At 31.7% G+C, this 27031-nt stretch overlaps 2 protein-coding genes across 3 annotated transcripts in view; both read right to left on the reverse strand.

The window, feature by feature from the left end:
* Window positions 1-2495: 2495 nt before the first annotated feature.
* LOC126716617 (putative disease resistance protein RGA3) overlaps window positions 2496-27031 on the reverse strand; it is a 55633-nt gene continuing 31097 nt past the window's right edge. The window contains exons 21-27 of one of the 2 annotated variants that reach the window (XM_050417528.1): window positions 8048-8102; window positions 7206-7297; window positions 5632-5956; window positions 4965-5143; window positions 4815-4867; window positions 4301-4436; window positions 2496-2902 (exon numbers count right to left, since the gene is read on the reverse strand). The gene's annotated coding sequence lies outside the window, so the exon portion shown is untranslated. Of the gene's footprint in view, window positions 2923-4300; window positions 4437-4814; window positions 4868-4964; window positions 5144-5631; window positions 5957-7205; window positions 7298-8047; window positions 8103-27031 lie in introns of both variants that reach the window. The other variant, XM_050417526.1, reaches the window with a different exon arrangement.
* LOC126716622 (7-deoxyloganetic acid glucosyltransferase-like) lies at window positions 12587-15892 on the reverse strand. Its single transcript, XM_050417536.1, has 2 exons — window positions 15019-15892; window positions 12587-13705 (listed from the first exon to the last, which is right to left on the reverse strand). Exons 1-2 carry the CDS (start codon window positions 15527-15529, stop codon window positions 12759-12761), a joined length of 1458 nt encoding a protein of 485 aa, XP_050273493.1. The 5' UTR covers window positions 15530-15892; the 3' UTR covers window positions 12587-12758.

Genomic DNA, 27031 nt, shown 5'->3' on the forward strand with positions numbered 1-27031 from the left:
GTACTTGTGGGGTGTGAAGGGTAAGGGTCGGGATTCAAATCTCTAGGAGGGAGTTTCACACACATATACATTTAGATTAGGTTAGAGTAGAATTCTATCTTGTACATATATATATATATATATATATATATAACACTCTTTTAAGCAGTTTGTGTTTTTTAATTTAAAATTATTTAATTAAAAGATAGAGGTATTTTAGAGAATTTAAGAATTTGTATGAGGGAATTTTAGTACACAAAATGTTGAAACCCAAACAGAGAATCATGTTATTAATAATATATATATTATAAGGACCAGATTTGGGGGTTAGCCCAAGATGAATGGACTAAGGCCCAAAACAATGAATTTGTAGAGAGTGGGTTGCAAAATTGGGTCAGAATGAGTTGGACCACAAAGAAAATAGGCTTAATTCGCAAGAACAGAGAAATGGATTGAATTAAGTTTAGAAAAATCGTCATCGGCACAATCTAAGGAGGTCAGTTCTTATATATTCCTCATAAGTTTGGTTACAGGTTTGGTTCTTGATTGCTATAGTGATTTTTTCTTGATTTTTCCCGATCCTCCATTCATGGTGGGTCTTTCCCCTTATATAGTTTCTTTTAAATGATCTTGGCCTTCCACCTGTTGATCATTAGACATGGCAAAACGGGTCAGAATTTTCTTACCCGACCCGTTTGACCCGCAATTCGTTTGACCCGTAACCCGATTGACCCGACCCAAACCCGACCCAACCCGACCGTTTTGCCATGTCTACCAACGTTGAGTAGATTAAGATTGAGGTGTAATTCTTATAAAATATTTACTTATTCTTCTTTACTTAATATGTTATGTACTCCATTATAGTTTGTCATTCTTTACTTGCCACCTTCATTTTCTCTTCCTACTTTAAACAAATCAAAGATTATACCAAGATTAGCTTATAGAAAACTAGAATAAGAGTTGCACCAAATTTGGGTCACAAGCGTTTAGTGGTAATTGGTAACAGTATCACTAGTGAGAATTTAATTACAGTTAAGGAACTCATAAATAATTGACAAATTGCATCTATTTCAACAACAAAAAAAAAAAAAAACTTGTTTGAAAAATACGGGTCGACTCGACCCGCGACCCAATTAACCTGCAAACCCGATTGACCCGACCTGAACCCAACCCGACCCACCTGTTTTGCCACGTCTATTGATCATCCAAGCTTCTACTTGAGTGTCTGTCCCGTCGGACACCCCCTCTATCCCCTTTTGTGCGTTGGGGAAGCCAATATAGCCCTGTTCAGGGGTTTTCTCCACATTAATGCAGCCAAAAAGTTAGCTGCAAAGCCTTTAATGCGGTAGTAGCATCTTTTTCCTTAGGTATTTTTGGACTCCCCTCTATACTTTGTTTTTGCAATGCTCATCTGTGCCTGCAAAACTTCCAGGAACGTCCCTCTGGACGGCAGATCACCTATTCGAACCTCGGTTTTGTTTATTCGAGGTAACATTTGTCCTCGACATGCCTTCTCGTGCCATTATGACCAAAACTGACCTTGTCATTCACTAACGCAGGTTCCCTTGATAATGCTTCCCCCTTCTCGAACGGTCTCTAGTCTTCGGCTTGGGCTTTGGGCCCAATACATACATGGATAATGGGCTTTTAGGCCCAATAGCCCTACATATAAATATATATATATATATATATATATAAACAACTCAGGGTTAGAGAAGGTTGATTTAAAGGTTGGAAACTCGTTTTCCCACAACATGTTGCAAGGGTAAAAAATAAGGATCCAATTAATCTTCTAATATTATAATATTAAAAGATTAGTTGGGAAAACGAGTTTCCAACCTTTGGATCTACCTTCTCTAACCCTAAGTTGTTTATTTCCACAAGAATCAATAATACTTTGTTCATACTAAATGGTAAGTATTGCAAAAAGACTTATAGTTAAGTGGCATAGTCTGTTACACTATTTTTTATTAGTTAAATCTCCCTCTTTTATTGTTGGAAATTGTAATTACTGAATTATAAAAAAGAAAATAAGAAAAAAGATAAGTATATATTTATCATCCGCTATGGATCACAATTTTTTTTAAGAAATAATTACAATATACTAATAACCCACAATTCGAATCCATTCCCTTACACCACCAATCACTTTGTACATGAAATAGTGCCAATTCAAATGCCAATGATTAGTATATATTTATTATCTGCTATGGATCTCAATTAAACAAAGTATGAGTATCTAATTTTTATGACCACAACCTCTAACCAATTCCAAGAACTTCTAACAAACTGACTCCACAATAGTAGCAGTGGGATAACAATAATCACTAAAGACACCGTTTCTAAGATTTAACTAAACCTTTGATTAATAATCTATTTCATCATCTTATCAACAATTTACGCTTTGATTATCTAATTAGAGGCCTACACAAAAGTGCAGCACACATGAACAACCTAAATATATAAACAACCTGCTTCTAAAGCCACCTTGTTTCTTTGACTTTTAGCAGACTGGCTGATTTAATGATTAGTATATATTTATTATCTGCTTCTACAAATAAAATTTTCCTCTTAGCACAAGCAATTTAGTACTTTGAAAATAAAGACTTTAAAAATCATGTCCTTATTATGACAAACTTGATAATTAGTCATTCACATTCAAACAACTAAAAGAAATGGGAAGTCACATTCAGGATGTTGATTGAAGCTTCGTCTGTAAGCATTTTTGTGTCTATGAATCGAGTATAGAGCTCTGTAAACAAGGACAAACAAGGACAAAGCTTCAGGGAGGAGAGAAAGGAAGCTTTGTTGCCATTCTGCATATGGAGCTTTCTCAATTAGCTATCTTGCACCAGAATGTAAGACACAACCATCTGAGGGGCATCATTGCTTAATGATTTTCACCAGCATCAACTATGCTTCTCTGATAAGTATAAACTAAGACTGCATAAGTTCAATAAACAAGGTTGTAGCTTCAGGGAAAAGAGCAGGAAAAAAAAAATATATATATATATATATATACATATAAATATATATATATATATATATATATATAAACTTGTGTGCAAAGCTTGAGAAATAAAAAATTCCAACAATAGGTTTATTACAGCAAATCCATCAGAAATTTTTTACTTTGACATCAAAATAATTCTATCAATTAAATAATCAGCAAACTTCGCTTCTGTTGCCCTTCTCTAGAAAAGGGCAGTTATATTCTTAAGCTCAAACACATCCCAAGATCAATCTTTGATTCCCCACCCACAGATTCTAGCAAATTCTCAATAAAAAGTACACCACAGTGAATATTGTAGTAAATTTTTTCTATGTCGTGGATGTATGACCATTATTGCATTGCAGCATTATATTGAATTGAGGCCAAAGGCTAGCCACAAATCTATAGCAAAATTCTAATCGTGCCAGATTGAGATAAATCAGCCATTGATAAAACAATATGGAAAATGAAGACATTGCCTAGATCTATTAATCCCCAGTACCTTGCAATTTGTTGACTATGATTTAAAACTTACATAACCACATGGTGGAATGATGCTCAGCATGAGTGACAACCATACCCAACAAATTAATGTAGAGGGAGATATAAGAAACTAAATAGTTGCATGCCAAATAGAGCAATATTTGAAGGACAAAGTTTGAGAAGTTGGTCATTGGCAAATTAGTATGTAAAAAGGGAAAAAGTTCAAAATCCATGCTTGCATCCCCAAGTGCTCACTGAACATCCTTTCTTTGTCCTCCAAGGTCTCTTGTAAGTGTGGATTCCCCCCACCCCTCCCCCCCTAGTGGCAGGGATTTAGGGCTTATTCAGGGTAAAACATGATTAGAAGAAAGAATTTTGCAAGGAAAGCATACTTTTTAAACTGATTAAATTAAAATACTTTTAATTACTATGGACAAAAATGATAATGATCTAAAATAAATATATAGTAGCCAACCTCTACTCAAGGAGCTATAATGAGCATCATGAGCTACAAACAAGCAATCAAAAGCGTGGTCAGAATGACTCCTTTTTTGTTCTTATTTATAATTTTAGGGTCACTAGTAGGACAGACTATTTCCTACCACAGAATGCCGATTACTGGAGTAAAGTTTTAGTACCATGCATTGCAACAATATTTAATTCCTAAGCAAGATGAGGAGCATTAAAATAACCCAAAAAATATAATTCTAATTTCTACAATAAAACACAGCTACCAAAAACTTTATTTAAATAAGAAGCAGCAATAACTATTGATTTAACAATCAAACAAACAAAACAGAAGTTAAGGGAAAAATATACCATATAAGATATATTTAGAGGCTTTACCTTCCTTACTTTTCTTTCTGATTGGTTGCATAGAGCTCGTGCTCATTTTGTTCCTCAACTAAATCCTTAACCTCCCATATGGTTTTTCTTTTTCTTTTTTTTTGGAGATTGATCTTCCTCTTCTTTTATTAATAATCTGTCCGTAGTATATATGTTAATCAGTTGGTATAATGCAAATTGTAAAAACTAAAAGACTTCGTCCATGATCTGATAAATGAGCGACAAGCAGATGAAGATTGCATTGACATTTAATCATAGATTACAGTAGGAGACAAGCTAGATGACATTGTCAATGATTTTAGGAGGCACAGCTACAAAAGTTTTTAAGGGTTCTCCAAAATTCTTATAGAGAGGAGTACTCTTTAATACAAGTTTCAAATGTATAAATTATAATTTTGTAGCAACTTCTTGATATCACATAATCCAGTCCTTTCAAAATTAGGCAACTAAAAGAACTCAAATTTAACTCCATGATACAAAAAACCAATAAAAATGGTAAATCAAATTGCATTACCTCATAAACCACAAAAGCCACTCTTGAGCTATGTCTACTCCCATTAAGCAAAACTGATGAGATTCAAATGAAAATTATCAATTATCAAACAGTTATATTGGAGCATTTTCGAAGGTAGAGGCAGCTATGTAAAGTTAAATCTTAAGTTACCAATGGCAGGGGAGATCTTTTTAGTAGATTACTGGATCCCGAATGCTGTAGACAGTTTCAAAGGTGCCACTGACATTTCCTGTTCTCCCAATTATGGTGCCATAAATAAATTTTCAGTCATTTGCATAAAAATTCCCTCTTAAGCAAGCTGTGCTTACCCATATGGACTAGAGTTCAACCTGCAACAATAAAGAAGTTAAAGGAATGAGAAAATAAACAGATAGTATAAAACAATTTAATAAAAAATGGCAGGTAATATTGTTTTATAGTGCTGAACATACATTATTGCAACTTCTAAAAAAATAATTTCTAAAAAAATAATAATTAAAAATCTACACAAGAGATTTGAGAAAATCAGGAGTTTCGATCATGTTCAACACTACTACTAATGAATAAAAAAAAAAAAAAAAAATATATATATATATATATATAGGTAATTGGTGTATACAAAATTTCAATACAGTACTTCACAAGCTGTACAATGCAATTGAATCTCCTCTATATGAACTCCTAAGATGTCAAAAGGATTATAATACAATTACAAATCAACTTCAAGGCATAAATCCTTCATGAACCATGCTTATAGGACCAACAACACTTGAATTTCAGCTGCACTAGCAATTTAAGCCTTTTGAAAACATAACCAGGCAGTGAGGGATCTTCATACCCAGGCGGTGAGGAATCTTAAGGGTAGGGGTTGGTAGTGAAGGGAAGTCCAGGGCTTTGGCTGATCAGCTTATTGGGAGGATTCCAGGCAAGGGAGTCTTCTTCCTGTGTCTATGAATTAAGTATAGAGCTCTGTAAATAAGGACAAAGCTTCAGGGAGGAGAGAAAGGGAGCTTTGTTGCTTTGCCCTATAGAGCTTTGCCATTCTGCCTATATAGATTTCTCAATTAGCTATCTTGCACCTGAATATAAGACATGACCACAGTGGGGCATCCTTGCTTAATGATTTTCACCAGCATAAACTACGCTTCTCCAATAAGTTAAGACTGCATAAGTTCAACAAACAAGGTTGTAACTTCCGGAAGAAAGGATTAAAAAAAAATAACCATTAAGAGCAAAGCTTGATAAATAAAAAATTTCAATAATAGGTGACAGTTTTTAGACCCCTTAAAACCACAAATAAATTAACCTAGGTAATTAGCCAAGTTGTTACTTAGTCAAATTAACAAGTCTAGGTTAACACAAATATATCATATCATGCATAGCAGCGGAAAATAAATAAGACAATGATATGATCACCCAGGAAACCAAACCGGTAAAAACCTGGGGAGGATTTGACCTAACTATTCTCAAGGTAAACTTAAATCCACTATCTTGAAAGAATCGAAGTTCATACAAAAGGACTTACAAGCACCCCCGCTTGACTTCCTAATGCTACCAACCAGTAGAACTTACTGACACGACTACGTGCAAGCTCCGAATCCACGGACTCCTTCTTTCTTGGATTCCCACTAGCTACAAGCACCCCCGCTTGTGTATTCTTTAAGCTTTAATGGCAGCAACTGAATTGATCATCAAGGTGTAGAAAATATCTCCTCCTTGAAAACCCTAAGTTTGTGTAAAGGAAAGCTCCTCTAGATCTCACAAGAGATTTACACAAACCGCAATATGAGCAACACTAAAACGTGGCTAGGGTTTGCCTTTTATACTTAGGACAAATAAGAAACCCTAAAAACGTTTTAAAACAAATAGGGCTGAGTTGGAAAATTCTGCAGAAAAGCGATCTGCCCGAGCTTCGATCGGTCGAGCCTAAGCTTCGATTGATCGAGCCAGGCCGAAAGCCACAGTGCTTCCTGCATTAAACTCGATTCCAACTTTACATTGACATACAACTTTGAGCTAGCTTTAAACACTTCTAAACACATTGTTTTGATCATGGTTTGCTAACAATACAAATTAGAGTTCTAAATACATAAAGTCCTAAACTTTAGAACCTAACAATAGGTTTACTACAGTAAATCCAACGGGAATTTTTTACTTTTGACACCAAAATGACTGTATCAATTGAAAAAATCAGCAAACTTCTCTTCTATTGCGCTTTTCTAGAAAAGGGCAATTGTAGTTGTATGCTCAAACACATCCCAATAAGGAGCACACCATACTGAATATCATAGTTAGTTTTTCTGTATGCTGGATGTAAAAACATTATTGCATTGTAGCATTATAATGAATTGAGGCTAAAGGCAATCCAACAATATTACTGCGTCCATATGCCCAGGATATGCATACGCCTACCTAGAAACCTTATGAAATCAATATCATCTTCTTAACAGGCACCATCTCTAGGGAATGCGGCAACACCAATCTGGTTCTCATTCCTCAAATCTCTGATGGCATAAATGAAAAAAGAGTTTAGTACTGCTAATGAAAAAAGAAAAAAGAAAAAAGGTAACTGGTGTATACACAATTCTCAATACAATACTTCACAAACTCTACAATGCAATTGAATCACTGTATGAACTCCTCAGATGTCAAAAGGATTATATCACAATTACAAATCAATTTCAAGGCACAAATCCTTCATGAACCAAGCTAACAGTACCAACAGCCACTTGAATATGTATCAACTGCACTAGCCATTTAGGCTTTTTGATCGATTGATACTGGTCCGCACAAAAGTGCACACGCGAACAATTTAAATTATATAAACAACCTGCTTCTAAAACCAAAATTTTGACTTGACCTTTAGCAAACTGGCTGAATCAAGATTATTAAGACTCTGGTGAGTCTTTCAGCCGCAAACATGAATGACAAATAGAAGAAGATTTTTTTTGAGATTTAAACATAGATTGCACTAGGAGATGAGCTAGATATGACATTGTCAATGATTTTTGGAGGTCTAGCCACAAAATCTTTTGAGGGTACTCCAAATTTCCTACAGAGAAGAGTACTGTTTAACACAATTTTTAAATGTATAAATTATAATTTTTTAGCAAATTCTTCTTGATAGCACATAGTCCAGTCCTTTCAAAATTAGGGAACTTAAAAAACTCCAATTTTAAATCCATAAAAAATGAGGGAAAAAAAAACAAAACAAAACAAAAAAACCAATAAAATGGTAAATCAAGTTAGATTACCTCTCATAAACCACAAAAGCTGCTCTTGAGCTATGTCTACTCCCATTAAGTAAAACTGATGTAGATACAGATGAAAAATTATCAAACAGATATGCTGGAGCAGTTTGCAATGAAAAACTTTCTTTATTTAGAAAATAAACAATGCTCCAAGTCATGATTAATTGCTTAGAAAAGAATCAATATGAGATTAAGGAACTTTCTTTCAATAGTTAGAAAAGATATCAGGGTAAGCTAAAGTGCTTCTGAAGGCTAATTAAACAATGTTAAACAACTAATAATAATTAGGTCAGATACCTTGCATTAATGTACGTAAGAAAAATTTCTGTTTATGCAATATCTTCATTTTAGTTTTTAGCCATAGGCCCAAATAAAGCAGACTTGTACTCTTGATACGGTTTCCTACATCTTGAAGGAAATAAATCAAACTGTGGAGGATACTCCTTGAGTGAGACAGATGGAAATAAGAAAGCAAAGAAGTCACAACAAACCAATAAAGATTTGATTTACTACCAAGAATGTTGTTCTGTGATTGTTACTTGATCCAAAGTATTTGTAATATCTTCATATATACTGCTGGTTGCTTCCCCCACTTTGCACACTGAGACAAAGAAAATGCACAAAATATTGACATAAGAACTTCATAAATAGCAAGTACATATCCCCATAACCCCATAATATTAAAACTAGATGAATGAAAAAGGGATTGAGTAATGGGTTTGAGCTATGGGTGCTTCCCTCTTTCTTCTTAAACTAGTTGAATGAAAAAAAGGATTCAAGCATTCAATATTATGGATGGAAGGCTCAGTAAAGGTGTTTGTTAGGTTCTAAAGTTTAGGATTTTATGTATTTAGAACTCTAATGTGTATTGTTGGCAAACCATGATCAAAACAATGTGTTTAGAAGTGTTTAAAGCTAGCTCAAAGTTGTGTGTCAATGTAAAGTTGGAATCGAGTTAAAGCAGGAAGTATTGTGCCTTTCGGCCTAGCTCGATTGATCGAACGACAGGCTCAACCGATCAAAGCTCGGGCAGAATGTTTTTTCTGCAGATTCGTCCAACTCAGCCCTAGTTGTTTTAAAACGTTTTTAGGGTTTCTTATTTGTCCTAAGTATAAAAGGCAAACCCTAGCCACGTTTTAATGTTGCTCATATTTGCGGTTTGTGTAAATCTCTTGTGAGATCTAGAGAAGCTTTTCTTTACACAAACTTAGGGTTTTCAAGGAGAAGATTTATCTATGCCTTGATGATCAATTCAGTTGCTGCCATTAAAGCTTAAAGAAAACACAAGCGGCTGTGCTTGTAGCTGGTGGTGAATCCAAGAAAGAAGTCCGTGGATTCGGAGCTTGCACGTGGTCATGTCAGTAAGTTATATTGGTTGGTAGCAATAAGAAGTCGAGCGTGGGGGCTTATAAGTCTTATTGTATGAACTTCGATTCTTTCCAGTGGATTTTCTTTTTACCTTGAGGATAGCTAGGTTAAATCCTCCCCAGGTTTTTTACCGGTTTGGTTTTCTTGGGTGATCATATCATTGTCTTATTTATTTTCCGCTGCTTTGCATGATATGATTGTTTGATTGTGATAACCTAGATTTGGAATTTGGACTAAGTAACAACTTGGCTAATTACCTAGGTTAATTCAATTGTGTTTTAAGAGGTCTAAAAACTAACAGTGTTATTTGAAAAATTAACTTGTTTCATTTCATATGTAACCAAATCAAATGGAATACTAAAGAAAACAAGATCAAAGGTTAAGCTTGTTCGCAGCATCTTTGTAGTGATAACAGGGCTTTTGCACCATTTTTTTTTATAAGTAATGGGGCTTTTGTACATGAAGCCTTTTGCCTGATGTTAATATTGAATCAGACCTTATGAGGAAAGAACATTTTGCATGATGTTCTGATTGAAAGAGACCAAAACATTACTCTACCCTTAAGGGTTGGAAATAAGTCAGACTTGTACTCTTGATATGGTTTCCAAAATCTACTGCTGGTTGCTTCCCCCCCTTTGCACCCTTCCATGCCATGAAACACTTCTGCCTCTGAGACAAAAGAAAACGCACAAAATTTTGATATAAGAACTTGATAAATAGCAAGTACATAACCCCATAACATTAAGACTAGATGAATGAAAAAGTGGAGTGACGGGTTTGAGCTATGAGTGCTTCCCTCTTTCTTCTTAAACTTGTTGAATGAAAGTTGATTCAAGCATTCAAAATTATAGATGGAAGGCTGAGTAAAGGCCTTTTGCCTTATGTTAAGATTGAATTAGACCTAATGAGGAAAGAACATTTTGCATGATGTTCGGATTGAATGAAACCAAAACATTCCTAGACCCTTAAGGATTGGAAATAAAAGTAGTTGACCATGGATTAAAAAGCAAATGCAATAGCATTAGAAGAAGAAAAAGAAGAATATAAAGTGACCTAAAGGTGAATCAGAATTGAACTCTCCAGAGCAAACAATTGTAATATGGCTTCATTCCCGTCTTCTTCTACCTTTTTCCTTGAACATATTGGTGACTAATTCAGGGATTTCCTTTTTTGAATGTCATTCCAAATTGGGCGACTAGCAATGGTAAAAAGAAAAGCAAGCATTTATCATCTCATCCCCTCCACTCCTGGTGGTAACATCACACTCTTTCCCCTCTTCCATGACACAAAACTCTTCAATCACTAAGACAAGAAATCCGCATGCCTTTGTATTCATCAATCTCCAAAATGTATAACACTAAACCATGAAAATTAGCAAACCAAATTTAAAGCCAAAAACATAAGGCCAAAAATTAAATGAGTTAAAAACTGGTCAATTACCTAGCTCACCTTTCATCTGCCACCATATAATATGGATTAAACATGATACGTTCCATGATGCACATCCGTTCTTCGGTTTTTCCTTATCATCTAGCCCTTTCTCAAATGTGCATCAATGTGTGAAAAATTGATTCATAACAAAATGTACATCCCTAGATATTAGAATCAGATGTTTGGTTCAAATGAGGAAAGAATTAAATATTTAGCATGAGATTATCAAGGATGGGCAAAATGATAAGGAAAAACAGATAGATGATTAAGAAGAAAATATCGAGATATACCTCACAGTAGTGGAGTAAATGATCCAACTAACAAAGCCATGGTATATGTAGTTTCTTCTTCTTTCCTATTGGTAACAGGCCTCTTGTACCTCACACTTTTCAAGTAACGAGATACTTCAAACTCTAAAACAAAAAACAAGCATATGATATTTCTTTATAGCTTGATAAATAGCAATTACGTAACCTAACCCTATAACTTTTGTACTTGATAATTAATAAAAACATTTTAAAGCCTTGACAACCCCTCTTTTTCCTTAAGACTAGCTTTACATAACTTTCTTTTCATGTGTCGCCAACTTGGATTGACTAAAAAAGAAAGCCAACATGTCAAGTTAAAATTTGAGTAACATTAATTATGGTTTTTTTTTTTTTTTTTTTTTTTTTTCAAATAGAGAATCTTCTACACCAGATTGAACCATTTGTGTCAGTGTCTTTGTGAGTTTGCCTATAGTCGTTATACTTAGCTTTATCCCATGACAAATAAAAGTGATGCTCTGTCTATTTTTATTAAATGGCAAAAATATGTGGAACGATATTTTAATCAAAAAATTAAAATGGTTCTATCTGATTGGGGTGGTGAATATCGCTCTCTACACAAATTTTTGCAAAATTGTGGCATTACTCATCATGTTTCTTGTCCTCACACTCACCAACAAAATGGTGTTGTGGAACGTAAAGATTGTCATGTTGTGGAAACAGGCCTAACCTTACTATATCATGCAAAAATTCCTCTTCAATTTTGGGATGTTACTTTTCAAACAGCTTGTTATCTGATTAATAGGCTTCCCACCTCCACTATTAAAAATTTATCTCCTTTTGAAAAACTTTTTAACCAAGCTCCTGATTATAATTTCTTGCGTATTTTTGGTTTAGCTTCTTATGCCCATTTGATAAATGATGTCTTGTTATCTGATTAATAGGCTTCCCACCTCCACTATTAAAAATTTATCTCCTTTTGAAAACCTTTTTAACCAAGCTCCTGATTATAATTTCTTGCATATTTTTGATTTAGCTTCTTATGCCCATTTGATAAATGATGTGTCGTTATTTTCCAGTTTATTTTCAAAATTGTCATACTCTCACATAAGGAGAGATGGTAATAAAGTTGCTCACAGCTTAGCTAAGCTAGCTCTGACATCACTAAGTTGTACTGTGTGGATGGAGGATATTCCATTTCGCACTTTACCTTTTATTCAGGCTGATTTGGCCACTCTTTAGTTTATTTCACTAAAAGTCTTCTTTCAAAAAAGAAAAAAAAATACTAAAAACCAATTAGTATATTGACTTAATAATAAAGATAAATCATCATATAGTGAATGCCATAGGTTGATTTTTATTTTTATTTTTGAACAATATAGAACAGATGTCATATGTTGAAATTCTAGTGTAAAAAAAATACTAACTTGCCCTTTTACATGAATTTATTAGTGACATCACTTTTATGTTACATTAATAACAATAAACCAAGTCATTAATTATGAAAATGATGGAAAAAAAATGTCTCACCACATTTATGGCCATACAAATTTTTAAACAGTGCCATCTTTCTTAACTTGCAATTACAAGGGAAAACTAGTTGGTACTAGAATTCTAAACAATAACAACTCAAGAAACAATAACACATACTACTTTGTTGTAATCATGCTCATTAACCTTATATCCTTAATCAAATGGTCCAAATTACAGTAAGAGGACCCACCTTCACTTACACTTTCTTTTGCCAACCTAGCCATTTCAGCAGCTGATTTCATGAAAATCTCCCTCCTTTCCTCCATCAAATGATTCACCATTTTTTCTATCATAACTCTATCGCACACATCCTTCATGTCCATTCCCAACTTCCAAACCTCACTCACAAACCTACTATTTGTTTGTTGATCAGCAAAGTAAGGCCAACAAATCATGGGCACCCCAGCCACTATGCACTCTAAGGTAGAGTTCCATCCACTATGAGTCAAAAACCCACTTATAGCCTGGTGGGCCAAAACCTCCTCTTGTGGGACCCAACCCACCATATACCCTCGATCCTTTGTCCCTTCAACAAGTTCAAATGGAATTTGACCTTCGCCATCTTTTTGGGTCACCAAGTCAGGTCTTATAGCCCATAAAAAGCGTTTCTTGCTATTAACCAAACCATACCAAAACTCCATGAGCTCATCCTTTGTCATGACCGTAATGCTTCCAAAACTTACATAGATTACAGATTTCAAAGGTTGAGCATCAAGCCACACCATACAGCTTTTGTCCACTTCGAAGAGGCTATTTGGAGACAAAGATTGCAACAATGTCGTTTTGGATTCAAGTTTAGATTTAAGAATTGCATGGAGGGGTCCAATAGTATAAGTTTTGGGACATTTTGTGCGTATATGAGATAGTACAGGTCCTTCTAAATCTTCAAACGTGTTAAGTATGAGCGCATGGGCTCGAGGGGATTGCCTAGTCATATTTTTAACCAGTTGGAGATTTGGGTCTGCTATGTTTCTTGTTCGGCAAAAACTAGGTAAGTCTCGGATTCGAAGAAAAGTTTCCATACCTGGCACACTTCTTATAAAGCAATCCATGTCTTCGTTTTCTAGAGTGGTTACCATACTTTTCATTAGTAAAAAATTTGACATAAACGTTTCTTTGTTGAGAAACAAAACAAATTTTCATAACAAATTCCACTAATATTTTTAATTCGTAAAAAATAATAAAACTATCATAGAATTATTTATACTTTCAAACTAAGAAAATTATAGCTATGTTATATATATGCAAACAAGTGATCATCTGGGGCAATGACAACACCAAGAAATGAAGGAATGGCTACTCAAAAGAAAGAAACTATCACATGATATCTCGGTAGGATCAAATATATCTATGATTTTTCTTTTTATTTTCCGGTTATTGATTTTTTGCATTTTAGTGTTGAAGAATGTCAATATGTATTAAATCAATAACTCATACGAAAAATTCTAGTCTTCTCTATCCAATTAGTTTAGCCAGAAAACAAAAAGGTTTGAGTATAGCTCATGAAAGTTTCATCATCTTTGACATGCACCTGCGCGTGGCTAATTTTATTTGAATTTTAAAATGATATTTTACCAGTCTGATTGTCTGTTCCTTAATTACTAAATGGGTAGTTCATGATAAACAAAAGAGGTCTCTATCATTTTGAGTCTAAAATATAAATTGCTTAGCTGCCATGCCATCAAGCATCACACTCCATAGCTACCTAAATGATCCATATCTTAATATCTATGATCCCTAAATGGTCCAATTTGAAGTGTTTGTTGTATTAGACAGAAAAAGATCGAGGTCACTGTCTTGACTCTTGACAGCCTCCCTGATAATTAAGAATAATAAAATTGTGATTGGGGAAAAATATTATATTTAGGGTAAATTATAACTTATCCACCTGCGCTTTGTCGAAATTTAAGTTGTCTACTTGTAGTTTGAATTTGACACTTCACCCATCTAAGATTTGACCGAAATTTAAATTGCTTACCTGTGATTTGAAATCTCATGATAAAAGTTTTCCGCTAGATCCTTTTTGATCTTATATTTTTATGTTTTTTGTGTTTTTGAAGGAGAGAGACACAAAAGTGGAGTAAAATTACATATTTAGTCATGTTTTTAACAAAAATATGTTATAAAACTTTAACTGAACTAACCTCAAGTGGGTAAAGTGTCAAATTTCTAACCACAGGTAGGTAACTTAAATTTCAGTCAAACCACAAGTGGGTAAACTGTAATTTGCCCTTATATTTATATGAAATTATTAATAACATAATGTCTCTTATGCACCAATAATGCCATTCACTACAATAATTATGAAAAGGATTATAAAAATTTTTATGTAAACAAGAAACCAAATACGAATTTGGCCAGAGTGAGAAAGATTACCTCTAATGGGAAGTTCGCCAGCTTCTATCATATCTTGAATACAATAAAAAGCCCAGAAGGAGCAAGCACTGATTGTACGGAAATGAATGACCGGAATACCAAGCTCATCGCCAACATCAATAGGAAAGCTCAAGCTACCGTCTGCTATGATACAAGTCACCGACTGTCCAGTAGCTGAATTTAACTGACCAGAAGACATCATTTCTTTAAATAATGGCTCAGTTACCAATTTAATGGAATCAAACACTTCCATGAATCGGACACCAGCTCGTGGGTGATCAGCTGGAAGGCCATCTGGGATGCTTTTGAATTGGAATCCAGGAAAACACGCAAAACGGTCTAGAATGTCGGTGTGAAGGACAAGGCGATTGTGGTTGTGATCGGTGTTGAGAAAGGTGATGTTTAGGCCAGAAAGTGAAAGAAGCTGAGCAAGATTGAGCATGGAGTTGACATGTCCTTGTGCTGGAAGAGGAAAGATAAGAACATGGGGAGCTTTTGATTCAGGTTCCATCTGAGCTCGATCTAGGGTGCTAATTGCTAAGTTTTCAGTGTGTCTCTGGCAAGAACTAGTGCCATATACATGGATATATATGGGGTGGTATATATGTTTTTGACTGGTAGATGCATGTGACTAAAACTTGTTGCACGTGTATATGTTCTGCAACAAATGCTGCCAATATTGATGCAATATTATTATTTATCATTATGTTGGAATCATGATCAATCAGAGCTATCCACATTTTTTTTTCAAAACCTCCAAATCTAGCTGTCCCAAAATTAAAATAAGTAAATAATGTGGCCGTCTTAAGTAGCACTCAAATTTTTTGAAAGTTAGTCCAACATTCAGATGAAGACCACACCGTCACTATCTAAAAAACTTGAGGCCAACTCTGGCTGATGAAGACCACACCAGACTTGATCAGATCCCAGTTCATACTAATCTCTTCTCTCTAACCCACCGTTAAATTTCCCCACATACTACAAAGTCATAAACTTTATTTATTTTGGACTATAGTTCTTTTTTCTTTGGCGAAAATGTACTTTTGGTCCCTACATTTTAAGTCAATTCTCATTTTGGTCCCAAAATTGATTTCGTTGCTAATGTAGTCCCTAAAAGAAGAAAATCGTTTTTAAAATGGTCTCTGCCATCAACTCACTAACAGAAACCTTCTATGTGGCAGATAGAGTGCCCTGCTTGCTGACATAGCCATTAAAATATTATTAAAAATAATTATTTGCCATTTTTAAATACCACATCAGCATTTTAATTAATACTTTCAACTCAGCAAGTGAGAATCGAGTCTTTAAGCTTCAAGTTTTAGACTGAAATCGAGCCTATAAGACTCAAAATGCTAGTTTGCAAAATTCTTTCAAACACATGTTAACTTATTATATTCTTTTCCCTCGTTATGCTAGCCTGCAAATTTCCCTTTAGCCTTTATTCAAAGCAAGATGAACAAAAATTAGGTGGAAAGGCCAAAACACCATAATTGTAGTCCTGTAAAAGTTTTTAGTGGAATCTTTTATCCCAAGCTAGGCCAACTCTGTCTCTGGTCAATAAAGTTTGCGCGGTACACATCAATTCACAATATGATAATCAGGATCAAGATCTTACACATTATTAGGATTGTGTGTGTAACGACCCAAAATCATAAGCATTAAAAATCTATTTAGTCTGAATAATCCATAAAAAATATTAAATAAAAGAAACTAGCAACCTTGAATCTCATCACAAGAGTCAGAGCTCTAATTCACCAAATACAAAACATCCTCAAAATAATTCTCTAATACAATGTTTAATACCATAAAATAATAATAAAATCCTCAGTTCTACAAAAATAGATCATAACTTCTGTCTCCCAAGAATCTCTACTCCAGTAATGCCTCTAATGTATCTGTAATGGAAAAATAAAGGGGGGGTGAGATAACTCAATAAGTGGAATTCACTAACATTGGGGTGTGGGAACAAACCTTTCAAATAAATAATTCTTTCAACAGATTCACAACTTATAACTCACCAATATTTTGTCATCAACTATTTCATGTAAAAGAAAATAATATCTTTATATTGTGAGCCATCATAATATATATATTGATACCATCACATAAACAATTTCCTAGGCTTTTCTCGTGGTCAACGTTTACGCCCCGTTGACAGGGTTGTGCTGTCCCCTTTTTTGGGACTGGAACCTCTTCTCATCCCATTTCTTAAGAATGGCTCCTTTGGAACCTAAAGGTACACTCCCTTGCTAAGGAGCTTCCTTTTGGATCCTCAATAGTATGCTCCCTTGCTAAGGAGCTATCAAATGTGCACTGTCCCCTTTTGGGACCGTCCCTTGCTAAGGACTAGCTGCAGCATGATTGTCCCTTGCTAAGGACTAAACACCATACTGAGCTTCTAATCACGACTTGCCATAGGTTTTCAAAACATGTACATGATACTCACATAAATAATCCATTCAAGATGCTCACAAAAATAATCCAATCATAATTCTCAAAAATATAAGGATATATCACACATACAAAATTTAAATAGATTTAGGTTGTCCCACAAGTTTTTCATAAAAGGAATAATTAATGTGCACATCAAGAATTTATTAAATATCCATTTATATGTATAGAATAACCATATATCTCTTATATATATAATAGTTTAATAACCAACAATGTTTGGGAAAAACCCCAAAATTAGTAAACACCACTTACCTCTTAGTTGCAAAAATAAAAGAAATCAACCTCCCTTGAATCACAACAATTCAGTAGAATTAGAACCTAGCAACACCAAAAATAGGTTCATCAATACACAAATTTCCCACTTAAAAATCTATTTTCACTCTTAAACAGTTTCATCCTAAACAATATTAATTTATCCAAAATCCTCTATTTATTCACTTAACTATCCAATTCACTTTCAGCTTTGATCAGATTTTTGGACTTACAATTACCGCTGCATGATCATATCTTTTGGCTCTACCTAATCATATTTTGGCTTAAAAATCATTGCTGCATAATCAGATTTCTTTTTGGGCTTAAAAAGTTGCTGCATACTCAGCGGCTTAGAGATGATAAATTAGTATCACTAGAGGTAGAGGTAGGTATCAAATAACATAATGTGGCCCTTTTCCATTAATGTAATCTATGCATGAAACTTTAATGCAGCAGAAAGATGGACATGAGATCAACGTAATATATGCCTTAATCTATCCATCCAATGCCTAGTATTCCCTTGATGCCACCAAAACACAAGGAAGTTGCTGGACACGTATTGAACAAGGACAACGTGAAGATACATGGGGATGGGTGGTGACATTTAGTGATGCCATAAGCGGTCATATAATGTTCACAGAAACCCTTTTCTTATCAACATAACCGTATCCTTAGATCCATAACAGCAGCCCCTATTTTTATTATTATTATTATTTTTTTTTTTTTTCTATTAGGTACGCCACTAACAGATTTTTCCTATAAGATTGGAAAGAAAAGCTAGCCATTGAGTATCACAATTTTCCCAAGTTTAGAGTAGAAGAGAGTCATACCTTTAGTCTCCACTCACAGCCACAGTGCAGCAAAGCAAGGTTCAGAAGTGTGAAGCGGCTGAAGCAAAAGGAGGCACCATCAGTAAATACACGTGTATCTTAAGAGGAAAAAGGTTAGGGTTTTCAAGTCCCATGTATTTACTTATGCCACTTTACTTGGGCTTCCTATTCCATAGTATTTATCTTCTTTTTAATACCTTAGGCCCAAATTAATTTAATCCATTTTAATTATAGGCCTCCATTAAAAATTTACGTATAATAATTTAATTGGTATCAAAATTATGGGGTGTTACAGTATGGATTGGATTGTTGGATCAAAACTGAGTATTGTAATCGCTCATGCTCATCAGTTGCTATTTTACAATAAGTCACTCAAAACCTACTTCATTTGGATTTATAAACTTAAAAAAATTTGAAACCTATAAACAGTAAGATTACATATATACAACCTTATTATTTATAGGTTGTAAAAAAAATAAATTATTTTAATCTTATGGTTGTGTGTGAAAAGAAAAAGTGAGTGGGAGGAAAAAGAGAGAGAATAGTACTTTATATTATTTTATTAGGTAATTTATATTATTTTATTAGGTTGTATGTAAAAAAAAAAACTGAAATGTAGGGTGAGTTATAAAATAAGTTAGTAAAATAGATAAAATAGTGTTTAAGGATACAAAATAGGTTTTTTTTTTTGCATCACCAGATGCTAATGCTCTCAGACTCTAATATTTGAAAGAAAAAAAGGGCACATAATCACCAAAAATTATAATATATAATACTATATGCTAAAGAATGATGGTCAAAAAGAATAAATTTGACACAAATTAATTATGTAAGATAATATCTACTTAAGTACCAAATGAAAAGCTAAAAACTTCAAAGCTAGATGTTCAAACGCCGCAAACTTACATGTGATTTAATTTAATTTAATTTATTTTGAAAAAAATGTGATTTTAAATTAACAACTCAGCACAAAGAATCATGTTGCCAACTATGGTAATAATAGCATATATATATATAAATGAATATTCAATCAGGGACGTAGATATATATTAGCCAGCGTTCTAGCCTCAATAATATTTAATAAATGATAAAATTAGACTACAAATTCGGTTATAGCCTAAGACTGTAACTTTGATTAAAAAAATTAAATTAACTATATATGTTCTTTATGCTCTTAATATACATGTCATTTTTTTTTTCTTTCAATTAGATATTATTTTACCATATGATATATAAATTTATTTTTTATGCATAATTTTAGATTACAAAAAATTACTATTTAAACAATTAATTGATGATACAGCTATTGATATTTGTTCTTTTGAAAATTTAGCAAACATAGAAGATATAAGGAGAAAATGTAATTCAATTATGAATTTATTAAAATTCACATCCAATAAAAATATATAAAGTGAAGTTGTAGCCTTAGGCTACAATCAAGTTTGTAGTCAAATTTTGTCATTTAATAAATTGAATGTGGTTTTTTTTTTTTTTTTTATCAAAATAAAATGCTTCAAGAGTTTGGCCCCTAACAAAAATAAAAAGTAGAATATTTATTTAGTATGAGTCATAAAATATTGTCCAACGAGTTGTTGGCTTTGTCAACTTAATTCATCAATGGATTTTTTCGGATTATATGTTCAATATTCTTCATTTTTATAATTTTTTTTTTACTACACACATATATATATTTCTCCAATTCATTGTTTTAGTATTTAGTTTTTTGATATTTGAGACAAGAAAGAGTGCAAAGTCGTACGAACTGTCATTAAAAAGATTAAAAGAAAATAGAGTTTTTTTAAGAGATTAATTGGAATGATAGTTTCCTAAAAGATTAATGTTAAGACTACAACATTTTGACAATAAATTTATAACAAAATCCTAAGTGACAAGCAACTATTGGTTTTAAATTAGGTTATATTACTTTTTTATTCATCAATAATTTGCCACCTAAGATTTGTTGTGAAATTGTTGTGGATGTAATATTACTTTTTCTAAAATAATTATTGATTGGTGTATTGGCTATTGCTTTGATATTTGTAGATTAAATAATCAAGACTAGTTTTTGTTGAATATTTCTGGCACTTTCCCTATAATCCAGACCAAGTTTTTATTTTTATTTTTTATATTAATTTGTTGAATATTTTACTCAAATGGTTATCTCATATTCATTCTAATTCAAAATTAGATCAAATTTGTGTTTATTTTGAAGTTATAGATGTTTACTTTATTTCATTATAAGTAGTACTCAAAAATATTTAAAAAGGTAGTCCTATATGCAGCAGCTGTTTCAGTAAGCAAAGCATCCATTGCAATTCACTATCTCAAAAACAAGTAAAATGAAATCCACGCGTGGCATGGTCAATTCCAGTTCACATTCATCTCTTCGATCTCTTCAACCCACTGACAAGTAAAATGAATTCCCCCACTTTACTAGAACTACAAAGTACAAAGTCATTAACTTTTTAATTTTGGACTATAGTTCTTTTTCCTTTTCTTTGTCCTCCATCATGAGACCCTGAAAAAAAAGACATATGAATCCAATCTCACACTCACTAATAATGAAAACTCATTAAACTTTTGTCTGAAATTAATCATTTCCAAGATAGGCTTTAGACTGTTGGGATCATTTTAGGCATTTTGTGGGCCCAATTAATATTGTTGGAGATTGTAAAGTATTGCTATTGAATGTGGAAAAATGGAAGGTAAGCCTGTTTCACTTATAGAGTATTAACATTCGGGAATGCACAAAAAAAAAAAAAAATTGCATTCTTAAATACTACTTTATCTATTTTACCAATTCATTTTATAACTCATCCTACATCTTAATTTTTATTTTTACATACAACTTAATAAAATAATATAAATTACCTAATAAAATAAGTATATAGTACTATTCTCTCACAACTCATAGGATCAAGACCGAGTATTATAAGATTCTAATTTTTGAATGAAAAAAAAAAAAGGCACATAATCTCCGAAAATTATAATATATGTTAAAGAATGATTGTCAAAACGAATAAATTTGACACAAACTAATTATCTATGATAATATCTACTAAGCACCAAATGAAAAACTCAAAACTTCAAAGTTAGATGTTCAAACACCGCAAACTTACATGTGATTTAATTTAATTTAATTTATTTTGAAAAAATAAAGGTGATTTTAAATTAACAACTCAGCACAAAGAATCATGTTGCCAACTATGTAGACCATGGTAATAATAGCATGCATATAAAATAGAAAATTCAATCAAGGCCGTAGATATATATTAGCCAGTGGGCTAGCCTCAATAATATTTAACAAATGACAAAATTTGACTACAAATTTGGTTATAGGTTAAGGCTATAACTTTGATTAAAAAAAATATTTAACTATACATTTTTTAAAATCAATCGTTAAATTGCATGTTTTTTATGCTCTTAACTTATATGTCAAATTTTGTGTTAATTAGATGTTATTTTACCATACGATCTTTAAACTAATTTTTTATGCATAATTTTAGATTACAAAAAATTACAATTTAAACAATTGATTAATGACATAGGTATTGATCTTTATTATTTTGGAAATTTAGCAAACATAGAAGATATAAGAAGAAAATGGATTTCAATTGTCAATTTATTAAAATTCATATTCAATAAAAATATATTAAATGAACTTGTAGTTTTAAGTTACAACCAAGTTTGTAACCAAATTTTATACTTTAAAAAATTGTATGTTTTTTTTTTTTGGTCAAAATTAAATGCTTCAAAATTTTGGCCCCTAACAAAAATAAAAGTAGAGTATCTATTTAGTATGAGTCATAAAATATTATCCAATGAGTTATTGGCTTTGTCAACTTTAATTTCAACAAGGTATTTTTTGGATTATATGTTCAATATTCTTCATTTTCATAATTTTTTTTGACTACTCATATATATATATATACCTCCAATTCATTGTTTTAGTATTTAGTTTGTTGATATTTGAGACAAGAAAGAGTGTAAAGTTGAATCAGTTGTCATTAAAAAGATTGATAGAAATTGAGCTTTTTTAAGAGATTGATTGGAATGATAGTTTCCTAAAAGAGTAATGTAAGTCTACAACATTTTCACAATAAATTTACAACAAAATCCTAAGTGACAAGCTACTATTGGTTTTAAATTAGGTTACATAATTTTTTTATTCATCAATAATTTGCCACCTAATATTTGTTGTAAAACTATTGTGTGGATGTAACATTACTTTTCCTAAAATAATTATTGATTGGTGTATTGGTTATTGCTTTGATATTTGTAGATTAAATGATCAAGAATAGTTTTTGCGAATATTTCTATCTCTTTCCCTATAATCCAAACCAAGCTTTTTATTAATTTGTTGAATATTTCTCAAATGGTTATCTCATATTCATTCTAACACCAAATTAGATCAAATTTGTGTTTATTTTGAAGTTATAGATGTTTACTTTATTTCATTATAAGTAGTACTCAAAAATATTTAAAAAGGTAGTCCTATATGCAGCAGCTGTTTCAGTAAGCAAAGCATCCATTGCAATTCACTATCTCAAAAACAAGTAAAATGAAATCCACGCGTGGCATGGTCAATTCCAGTTCACATTCATCTCTTCGATCTCTTCAACCCACTGACAAGTAAAATGAATTCCCCCACTTTACTAGAACTACAAAGTACAAAGTCATTAACTTTTTAATTTTGGACTATAGTTCTTTTTCCTTTTCTTTGTCCTCCATCATGAGACCCTGAAAAAAAAGACATATGAATCCAAGCTCACACTCACTAATAATGAAAACTCATTAAACTTTTGTCTGAAATTGATCATTTCCAAGATAGGCTTTAGACTGTTGGGATCATTTTAGGCATTTTGTGGGCCCAATTAATATTGTTGGAGATTGTAAAGTATTGCTCTTGAATGTGGAAAAATGGAAGGTAAACCTGTTTCACTTATAGAGTATTAACATTCGGGAATGCACAAAAAAAAAAAAAATTTGCATTCTTAAATACTACTTTATCTATTTTACCAATTCATTTTATAACTCATCCTACATCTTAATTTTTATTTTTACATACAACTTAATAAAATAATATAAATTACCTAATAAAATAAGTATATAGTACTATTCTCTCACAACTCATAGGATCAAGACCGAGTATTATAAGATTCTAATTTTTGAATTAAAAAAAAAAAGGCACATAATCACCGAAAATTATAATATATGTTAAAGAATGATTGTCAAAACGAATAAATTTGACACAAACTAATTATCTATGATAATATCTACTAAGTACCAAATGAAAAACTCAAAACTTCAAAGTTAGATGTTCAAACACCGCAAACTTACATGTGATTTAATTTAATTTAATTTATTTTGAAAAAATAAAGGTGATTTTAAATTAACAACTCAGCACAAAGAATCATGTTGCCAACTATGTAGACCATGGTAATAATAGCATGCATATAAAATCGAAAATTCAATCAAGGCCGTAGATATATATTAGCCAGTGGGCTAGCCTCAATAATATTTAACAAATGACAAAATTTGACTACAAATTTGGTTATAGGTTAAGGCTATAATTTTGATTAAAAAAAATATTTAACTATACATTTTTTAAAATCAATCGTTAAATTGCATGTTTTTTATGCTCTTAACTTATATGTCAAATTTTGTGTTAATTAGATGTTATTTTACCATACGATCTTTAAACTAATTTTTTATGCATAATTTTAGATTACAAAAAATTACAATTTAAACAATTAATTAATGACATAGGTATTGATCTTCATTATTTTGGAAATTTAGCAAACATAGAAGATATAAGAAGAAAATGGATTTCAATTGTGAATTTATTAAAATTCATATTCAATAAAAATATATTAAATGAACTTGTAGTTTTAAGTTACAACCAAGTTTGTAACCAAATTTTATACTTTAAAAAATTGTATGTTTTTTTTTTTTGGTCAAAATTAAATGCTTCAAAATTTTGGCCCCTAACAAAAATAAAAGTAGAGTATCTATTTAGTATGAGTCATAAAATATTATCCAATGAGTTATTGGTTTTGTCAACTTTAATTTCAACAAGGTATTTTTTGGATTATATGTTCAATATTCTTCATTTTCATAATTTTTTTTGACTACTCATATATATATATATATACCTCCAATTCATTGTTTTAGTATTTAGTTTGTTGATATTTGAGACAAGAAAGAGTGTAAAGTTGAATCAGTTGTCATTAAAAAGATTGATAGAAATTGAGCTTTTTTAAGAGATTGATTGGAATGATAGTTTCCTAAAAGAGTAATGTAAGTCTACAACATTTTCACAATAAATTTACAACAAAATCCTAAGTGACAAGCTACTATTGGTTTTAAATTAGGTTACATAATTTTTTTATTCATCAATAATTTGCCACCTAATATTTGTTGTAAAACTATTGTGTGGATGTAAAATTACTTTTCCTAAAATAATTATTGATTGGTGTATTGGTTATTGCTTTGATATTTGTAGATTAAATGATCAAGAATAGTTTTTGCGAATATTTCTATCTCTTTCCCTATAATCCAAACCAAGTTTTTTATTAATTTGTTGAATATTTCTCAAATGGTTATCTCATATTCATTCTAACTCCAAATTAGATCAAATTTGTGTTTATTTTGAAGTTATAGATGTTTACTTTATTTCATTATAAGTAGTACTCAAAAATATTTAAAAAGGTAGTCCGATATGCAGCAGCTGTTTCAGTAAGCAAAGCATCCATTGCAATTCACTATCTCAAAAACAAGTAAAATGAAATCCACGCGTGGCATGGTCAATTCCAGTTCACATTCATCTCTTCGATCTCTTCAACCCACTGACAAGTAAAATGAATTCCCCCACTTTACTAGAACTACAAAGTACAAAGTCATTAACTTTTTAATTTTGGACTATAGTTCTTTTTTCTTTTCTTTGTCCTCCATCATGAGACCCTGAAAAAAAAGACATATGAATCCAATCTCACACTCACTAATAATGAAAACTCATTAAACTTTTGTCTGAAATTGATCATTTCCAAGATAGGCTTTAGACTGTTGGGATCATTTTAGGCATTTTGTGGGCCCAATTAATATTGTTGGAGATTGTAAAGTATTGCTATTGAATGTGGAAAAATGGAAGGTAAGCCTGTTTCACTTATAGAGTATTAGCATTCGGGAATGCAAAAAAAAAAAAATTGCATTCTTAAATACTACTTTATCTATTTTACCAATTCATTTTATAACTCTTCCTACATCTTAATTTTTATTTTTACATACAACTTAATAAAATAATATAAATTACCTAATAAAATAAGTATATAGTACTATTCTCTCACAACTCATAGGATCAAGACTGAGTATTATAAGATTCTAATTTTTGAATGAAAAAAAAAAAGGCACATAATCACCGAAAATTATAATATATGTTAAAGAATGATTGTCAAAACGAATAAATTTGACACAAACTAATTATCTATGATAATATCTACTAAGTACCAAATGAAAAACTCAAAACTTCAAAGTTAGATGTTCAAACACCGCAAACTTACATGTGATTTAATTTAATTTAATTTATTTTGAAAAAATAAAGGTGATTTTAAATTAACAACTCAGCACAAAGAATCATGCTGCCAACCATGTAGACCATGGTAATAATAGCATGCATATAAAATCGAAAATTCAATCATGGCCGTAGATATATATTAGCCAGTGGCCTAGCCTCAATAATATTTAACAAATGACAAAATTTGACTACAAATTTGGTTATAGGTTAAGGCTATAACTTTGATTAAAAAAAATATTTAACTATACATTTTTTAAAATCAATCGTTAAATTGCATGTTTTTTATGCTCTTAACTTATATTGCAAATTTTGTGTTAATTAGATGTTATTTTACCATACGATCTTTAAACTAATTTTTTATGCATAATTTTAGATTACAAAAAATTACAATTTAAACAATTGATTAATGACATAGGTATTGATCTTTATTATTTTGGAAATTTAGCAAACATAGAAGATATAAGAAGAAAATGGATTTCAATTGTCAATTTATTAAAATTCATATTCAATAAAAATATATTAAATGAACTTGTAGTTTTAAGTTACAACCAAGTTTGTAACCAAATTTTATACTTTAAAAAATTGTATGTTTTTTTTTTTCGTCAAAATTAAATGCTTCAAAATTTTGGCCCCTAACAAAAATAAAAGTAGAGTATGTATTTAGTATGAGTCATAAAATATTATCCAATGAGTTATTGGCTTTGTCAACTTTAATTTCAACAAGGAATTTTTTGGATTATATGTTCAATATTCTTCATTTTCATAGTTTTTTTTTGACTACTCATATATATATATATATATATATATATACCTCCAATTCATTGTTTTAGTATTTAGTTTGTTGATATTTGAGACAAGAAAGAGTGTAAAGTTGAATCAGTTGTCATTAAAAAGATTGATAGAA

This window comes from Quercus robur, chromosome 3, assembly GCF_932294415.1.
Source record: "Quercus robur chromosome 3, dhQueRobu3.1, whole genome shotgun sequence".
NCBI classification, from domain to species: Eukaryota; Viridiplantae; Streptophyta; class Magnoliopsida; order Fagales; family Fagaceae; genus Quercus; species Quercus robur.